The 8,212-nt window shown below is 43.7% G+C and overlaps 1 protein-coding gene across 1 annotated transcript in view; it reads right to left on the bottom strand.

The window, feature by feature from the left end:
* Positions 1-5,842, bottom strand: part of fstl1b (follistatin-like 1b) — a 97,211-nt gene extending 91,369 nt beyond the window's left edge. Inside the window, exons 1-2 of the mRNA XM_084315162.1 lie at positions 5,745-5,842; positions 5,569-5,628 (exon numbers count right to left, since the gene is read on the bottom strand). Coding sequence (XP_084171288.1) covers positions 5,569-5,628; positions 5,745-5,747 — 63 coding nt within the window. The 5' untranslated portion in view covers positions 5,748-5,842. The remainder of the gene's footprint in view (positions 1-5,568; positions 5,629-5,744) is intronic.
* Positions 5,843-8,212: the final 2,370 nt, after the last annotated feature.

Genomic DNA, 8,212 nt, shown 5'->3' with positions numbered 1-8,212 from the left:
AAACAGCAACGTTCTATTTTCGAATGATTACGTTTGCATGTCCAAGTTAAAAAGAAACGCAGTTTTGGCAGGAAAATGCGTTTTTCTAACGGCAACGCTGAAAGGGTGTTTTCGTTTTGGAAACTCGCCGAAACTCGCCGACAATGGTGCCATGTAATTTGCCGCGAGCCGGATACAGAGCCGTTCTGCCCAATGGCCATGCGCAGTAGAGACCTGCACGGTTATTTCCAGTGTTTACAGCAGAGCTGTAGCTGCGGCTGTTATAAGGCTGTTATAAGGAGCCCAGTCCAAAACTACAACAGTCTGCATACCCTTAACAATTGTGTGTATTGAGCCGTATTGTATTGTACCCATTCTGGCAATCTGTTTAATAAAGTTAACAGGGGGTGCGCAACAACCAGGAAGGGGGTTGGGAATTGGCATAACGACTAACAGTGGGATGGGAGAAAAATCGGAAAAAAGGAGGGGGGAAAAGATAATTTTAAAAAAAAGTACCGTCTTCACCAGAATGCATTTCCGTGTGGCAGAACGGTGCAAACGATTAAATACTTTGCCTAAAACGACCAAATCGGTTTAGTCTGGACATGGCCTGAGAGACCCATGTCACACCTTTAAATGGGTTTGCAGGCTGATTGGTCAGTTGGAAGCATGGGGGAATATCAGTATCTTTTCTTTCTTTTGGTTCAGTAGTTAATGTGAGGTGGTCTGGTCTCTGTCAGTGTTGATTCAGTCGTTCTGTGGTGGGAGACCAGCAGGGTGACAGCTCTCACACCCACACCCCCCTTAACTACATACACACACACGCACACAATGACCACCCAAACAAACACACACACACACAGGCCACCAACACAAACACACACACTGACCACCCAAACCAACACACACACACACACACACAATGACCACCCAAACAAACACACACACGCACTATGACCACCAACACAAACACACACACACTGACCACCCAAACCAACACAAAACGCACAAACACACAGATGCACATGTGCACACACACACACACACACACACACACACACACACACACACACACACACACACACACACACACACACACACACACACACACACACACACACACACACACACACACACACACACACACAACACACACGGCAGCTAAAAAGCAGCCCTGTTGTCAGTGTCCCTCCCCCATCACAGCTGTCTGTTATCAACGTGTGTCACCAAGAAACCAACAGCTTTCTCAGTGAACTCTGTTAACAAACTCCAGAAGATAAAGAGAGAGTGTTGGATTGTGTTAAATCTACCATTTCAGAAAGAGAAGTTGAGCTGCAAGAGTCTCTCCCTCTCCCTCTCTCTCTCTCTCTCTCTCTCTCTCTCTCTCTCTCTCTCTCTCTCTTCTCTCTCTCTCTCTCTCTCTTCCTCTCTCTCTCTCTCTCTCTCTCTCTCTCTTCCTCTCTCTCTCTGGGATCTACATCACCAGATTACAGTCTAAGAGGTCAAATCCTAACTCTGCTTCTTGTACAGAATGCGCTCCACCTTCACTTCCTCTGCTAAAACTCACTCTGGTTCAAGGTGACAATACTCCCCATGCTTGATTATGGTGACATAGTCTACAGATCTGCATGTAAGACCTCACTCCACAAACTTGATGTCCTCTACCACTCCTATCCGGTTTGCCACCAGTGCCCCTTTCAACACTCACCATTGCACCCTTTACTCCTCCGTCAACTGGCCATCCCTGCACACCCGTCGCAATATGCACTGGTTCATGCTCATTTACAAAACCCTCCTTGGGGTTGTCCCCCCCCTTACCTATGTCATCTGTTGCAAATTACATCTGGCCACTTACAACACTTGTTCTGCTCAACACATTCTCCTAAAGATTCCAAAAACACTGCAGCACTTGGTCAAACGTTCATGCAGGGCTCATGCAAACGTCACTGGTCACCTTTATGCCTAAATCAGCATTCAAGCACTCTCTGATGAACATTCTCACTGATTCCTGCAACTGTTTCTCAACCCAGTAACATCCCCAACCCCCTGTCTGTCATGGTGCCCCCCTCACTGCTATATTGCTTGTTGTATGTATGTATATATATATATTGTAATAATATCATGTATGTCGGAAATGTTTAATCCTGAATTCGTGTTCAGCCCCCCCCCCCCCCTCCCTCCCTGCCGTCATTGTAAATAAGAATTTGTTCTTAATTGATTTGCCTGGTTAAATAAAGGTAATACTTTTTTTTTGTTTTGTATTAATTATAAATCTCTCTCCTCTTTCTCACTCACCCTCTCTCTCATCTCTCTCTTTCCTCTCTCTCCTCTGCTCTCACTCTCTCTCCTCTCTCTCTGTCTGTTTCCTGGTGTATGCGTGTGTGTTTGTATGGGATTGTTTATTGATTTGTGTGTGTGTGTGTGTGTGTGTGTGTGTGTGTGTGTGTGTGTGTGTGTGTGTGTGTGTGTGTGTGTGTGTGGTGTGTGTGTGTGTGTGTGCATGTGGGTGGTATAAATATGTATGTACAGGATGTATATTTATGCATGTTGGATCCATCCCATAATGTCTCACTAATATTTATTTATTTGCTGCACTCAAATAAAAACATGTACATGGCAGTATTTCCATAACATGAGAGGGTGGACCAGCCCACTGAGAGACCGCCTCTCTAGACTAACACACTTTCTATTGATTCACCATTTGTACCGTTTCAATTAGTGAGGCACTGATACTGATATTGGCATGAGATATGGGTCTGATATCAGGCTAAAAACACAGTATCCATGTCCAAGAATCTCCCTAGTACTACAATCTGATAGCAAGAACCATGCATAACATGACAGAAACCAAATAACCATGTATAACATGATAGAAACCAAAGCAAAGTGACTTGATTTTGCTGCTGTTTGACAAATAGTAGGATGTTAGATCTCCGATTATTTGTCCTGTAACCCCAAACTGATGGTCTAGTGTTCAGAAGAAGCGATGGATCGGATTGGTTCTCTGTATTGGGCCGATACAGAGAATCAGGTAAGTCTAACCAGGGGCTCAGGTATCTCTAGTCTAACCAGGGGCTCAGGTCTCTCTAGTCTAACCAGGGGCTCAGGTCTCTCTAGTCTAACCAGGGGCTCAGGTCTCTCTAGTCTAACCAGGGGCTCAGGTATCTCTAGTCTAACCAGGGGCTCAGGTCTCTCTAGTCTAACCAGGGGCTCAGGTATCTCTAGTCTAACCAGGGGCTCAGGTATCTCTAGTCTAACCAGGGGCTCAGGCAGGGAACAAAATAAGTACCCGCCAAGCGCCAATGGCGTGTAGATTTAAGGTTTGGCGAGTAAAAATGAGAGGTCTGCCCGCCACCTGGCATGTAGTTCATATCGATACTCTTATTTTGAAAATCCTATGCGGGTCTCATTTCCGCCCCAAGCGCAGCTCCAGTCATAATATCTATGGCTCCGGCAGCTAGCAACGTTCGGTTCATATGATACTCTTATTTTGAAAAACCCTGTAGCAACTCCGCGAGTCATATCCGCCCAGTCCATGCTTCTGAAAGCAGAGCAGCGCTACACAGCAGTGCGCCTACACGACCCGAAATAAGTCTGTGGTGTTTTTTTTCTTCTCACAACGGGTCAAATGCATCTACATGCTTTGCACCGTCGCCATTCCTTTATGCCCACATGGCCCGAAATTAACGTTTATGTACCATTACAATCACTACAATGTTAGCGTAAGTTAACAAGCTAATCCTGATCAGAGGCAGAGGCGCAGAGCCATAGAGAACAGCAGTGTGGACTGGGGAAAGGGAAATGGGGGGGCACTCTCCCCTTCCCTGTGTGTGTGCGTGCGTGCGTTTGGAAAGACGATGAAGTCACTAGTCAGGACTCAGGACAGGAGTATATTATAGTAAACTGAGGATTACTGAGGATGGACAGATAATGTTAATATTCAAATATAAAAAAGTTTCGAGAGGAGTGGAAGTTTGAAGACAGACTACAATATGATGCGGGGGTGGTGAGTTGAAACAGTGTGTGTGTGTGTGTGTGTGTCCCGACCCCACTTCTATGTTTCAATAAATTATTTGCATTTAAAACTATTAACACTGACTCATTCCTTCAGTCCACTCAAAATGATGCTAATATTCCTTATGTTGTTTATGATATTAATTTAAAATAGCATAGAGTATTATATAGTAATAATAACACATGGCGATATACTAAAAAGCTATTTATAATTTTTGGCTGGTAAAAATCTGCCTGGCTGGTAGTTTTTTAAATCTACCAGCCAAATGGCTGGTAAGTCAAAAAGTTAAGTTTGTTCCCTGGTCAGGTATCTCTAGTCTAACCAGGGGCTCAGGTCTCTCTAGTCTAACCAGGGGCTCAGGTCTCTCTAGTCTAACCAGGGGCTCAGGTCTCTCTAGTCTAACCAGGGGCTCAGGTATCTCTAGTCTAACCAGGGGCTCAGGTATCTCTAGTCTAACCAGGGGCTCAGGTCTCTCTAGTCTAACCAGGGGCTCAGGTCTCTCTAGTCTAACCAGGGGCTCAGGTCTCTCTAGTCTAACCAGGGGCTCAGGTATCTCTAGTCTAACCAGGGGCTCAGGTATCTCTAGTCTAACCAGGGGCTCAGGTCTCTCTAGTCTAACCAGGGGCTCAGGTCTCTCTAGTCTAACCAGGGGCTCAGGTATCTCTAGTCTAACCAGGGGCTCAGGTATCTCTAGTCTAACCAGGGGCTCAGGTCTCTCTAGTCTAACCAGGGGCTCAGGTCTCTCTAGTCTAACCAGGGGCTCAGGTCTCTCTAGTCTAACCAGGGGCTCAGGTATCCCTAGTTGACATTGGGATTAGCGTATAAATGAAAAACAATGAAAGAACATGGAAATGTACTGTACACAGACAATGCAGTAATTCTCACATTAACCTGACTGTTTGATTTGACTAAAGGGTTTTGATAAAACTGCTGCAATAACATGAAAAAGTGTCCGCTCCCTCAGCCAACCTCCAAAACACGACAGGTGGTTCAAATAAGACCACATACAGTCAAACTTAACTTCCTGGCAGGTTCTGGACAGTGTTAGTGTCACAACGTTATAATTGGTGGTCCCATACTGCACCTAGGAAACATTTCAGCATAAACACAATAGTGTTCATAAGTGCCTCAGATATGGCGACACAGCGAGTTCCTACTTTGTGCCATGAGAATAACGGCACTGTTCAAACGTAAGCAGCTTAATTGAACTGTGGGATAATTGTCTCTATTATAACAACGTCTTTAGATAACGTCATAATTGGTTTTCCTTTGAAGATAGCGGCCGTAGACACACAATAACCTTGGGAAATCCAGCCGAAAATTAGACATTTCAGCACAATACAGGCTTTTAACCAGACAGACGAGACTTATTCCAGATGTGCCAAGAAGAGACTAATCTCGGGTTTTTAAAACAGAGCCGAGTTGATTTTTTTTTTAAATTAACAGTTTCGTGAAAAGCAAAAAAGAGAACCCCCCCCCCCCCCCCAAAGCCTAAACGCGTAAAAACGCTCATTCTGTCCCAAAAAAAACAAAACTTTGGAGCAAATAATAAGAAATAAAACAAAGAAACTTACCTCGGCGTCACAGAGCGCCAGGGCCAACAACAGTATGAGCACCGGGACACTTCGGAACATCTGGACAAATAAAGACATAATAATAATAATCAACACACCGACCCATTTGCAGAACAGTTTCATATTAAAGTATATATGCAGTATATACAAATAGTTGGTCTAGAAATCTCCGTTACCATGTTGAAAAGCTGTTCCAGTCAGATTCAGAACGAGGAGGAGGAGGAGAAGCTGGATGTGTGGGGCTCCGTGATTTCAGGAAATTTGAGGAGCGCTGTGGAATTCGTCGCTCGTCAGTCTCTCCTCCTCCGCCTCCTCCTCCTTCTCTCTCCCGTGATGCGGCCCAATGGAAACGTCTGGAGCTCCAGGGGACGTTTTTTTGTTTACCGACCGACAGGAACATTTCACAGCCCGGAGAGAGGAGGAGGTTTCTTGGTGTAGTGGGTGCGAATTCCACCCTCTGTCAGTCTGACGGTATAATATCAATAGTTTTGAATGTTTCAGTTTGGTTAGAAACAAGAACTGCATCAACTGCAGGCTTGTCGTCAAAGGGAAACAATGCAGTTTTCTTTTGCACATAATTTGATTCGATACCTGATTCGATTACATTCAATAATGTATTGTTTATTTTTACTATAACATTTTACATACATCTGATTAGCACTATTACTAAGTAGTACTCCTTTATATATTTTATATCCAGTTTAAGCACCTACTATTGCACTTTACTGTTGTACAGTATGACACACTTCTTTTCGTTGTACTGTACTTATAAATGCTGTATTATGATGACAATACATTTGAATCTAATCGAATCTAATTTAATCTAAAACAAGTATCGTCATCATACAGCACAGTACAACAAAATATATAAATAAGTTGATATCTAACCAAAGTCCAAATGTAACAGTAAAGTACAGTAGCATCAATATAAAATGCACAAGTGATTAAACTGGAGTGAATGAGTACTACGTAAGGGATATAGCTACGAGGTCATTGTCGCAAAATAATTGACCGACACAGAGTTTAGAACACCGAGGCGCGCGGTGAAGGTCAATTATTTTGCGACAATGACCGAGTATAGCTATACATTATCCCGCTTATTACATGGCTAACTTACTAACAATATACCTAATTAATTTTACACCATCGACAAGACGAGATCAAATGCAGACGCATAGTTGTTCTGTGGCTCCTCTGTCAACACAGGTGTTCTGCAAAATCCTACTCCCTGCAGAATTCTACTGCCGAGCGCTCCTGCGCTTGCGCACGCATGCGCATGACCCACAATCCCTTTCCACTCGTTTTCAGCTACAAAATTCTGCTGCCGAACGTCTTGTTTGACTTGTTGATGGTGACGCAATATCTTAAAACATATTTGTACATACATAACTTATTACTGTATAAGCATGTAAATATTTGCATGCAATTGGCTTTGCAGCAGAATGTATAAAGCATGTATAAAGTAGATGATAAAATGTCGTACACCAAAATGTGACGATGACGACATCCAGCTGACACGCAGCTGTACCCTGGTCTGTATAGCAATGGAGAACAGGTGGACCGCATATTTGTACATACATAACTTATTACTGTATAAGCATGTGTAGTAAAATCCCACAGACTTCCTACAATAATTTGTGGTTATTGTAGTACAATACAATGAGATTGATTATCTGGACGGAGGAGGAAAGATTCATACTTGATAGAATGGTTGGTCTCCTCATCTGGCTTAATGCAGATGAAGAATAAAACGTGTACGCCAGACAAACCAGAATTGTAGTTCAACTCAGCTGATTTATTTGATCAGAGCCAGGAGTCCAAGGTGAATAGAAGGTTGACTTCTACATACAAAAGATGATCAGATAACCTTAACAGCTGTCTGTTGTACAGAAATATCACAATCAGGTTTGCATCCCAAACCTAAATACTGCACATCAAACAGTCACTTGGTTAACATAATTTGAACATACATGGTTTACTGTACACATTATACATGAGTAAATCTGGTTTACAGATCAGGGATCTGTACAACATACTCTAATCTATAAACAACCATTTGGTGTTTCCCATGATTTTACTCACGTAAAATGCAATCAGCTCACAGTTGTTTCTGGGTGGTTTCGAAGCGGTGGGGGAGCCCCCAGACCCCTGGTTGGGTCCGAGAGCTCCTGAATAACCCTATGTAGGGCCTTATATCCTATCATTTCTAGCCAATAATACATATGGCTGGTCCAATCCAGCGTCTGCTTGTGGGGGGTGTCCTTGTGGGCGCTGGCAGCCCCCCCCCCTGGGGTTGTGGGGACGTGATGGGACAGAAGGGGCCCATCGGTGGCCCACGTCCGTGTGATCTTTTGCTGAGATGAAGGGACCTGGCTTGTCTCACGAGGGGGGGTGTGACATGATCGCTTTAACCCTTTGGTATGGCTATAGATGTCTAATATCATCCAAGTACAGTCAGTGCTTTCTAAGACTGATACCAGACATCATATGAGACCTTTTGATACTAAACAGTTGATTAATCGATTACTTTGTTTGTGAGTTAGTGTCCATGCTTCAACAAGTCTAAACTGGTCTGCCCTGTGGTCAACCCAGCTTTCTCTGATCAGCATTTACATATAGTCAGTTCGAGAAGGTGTCGTTTGTT

Source organism: Notolepis coatsorum (genome assembly GCF_963971535.1).
Source record: "Notolepis coatsorum genome assembly, chromosome: 5".
Lineage (NCBI taxonomy): Eukaryota > Metazoa > Chordata > Actinopteri > Aulopiformes > Paralepididae > Notolepis > Notolepis coatsorum.
The sequence above is the reverse complement of the archived record's forward strand: the minus strand, read 5'-3'. Positions and strand labels throughout refer to the sequence as shown.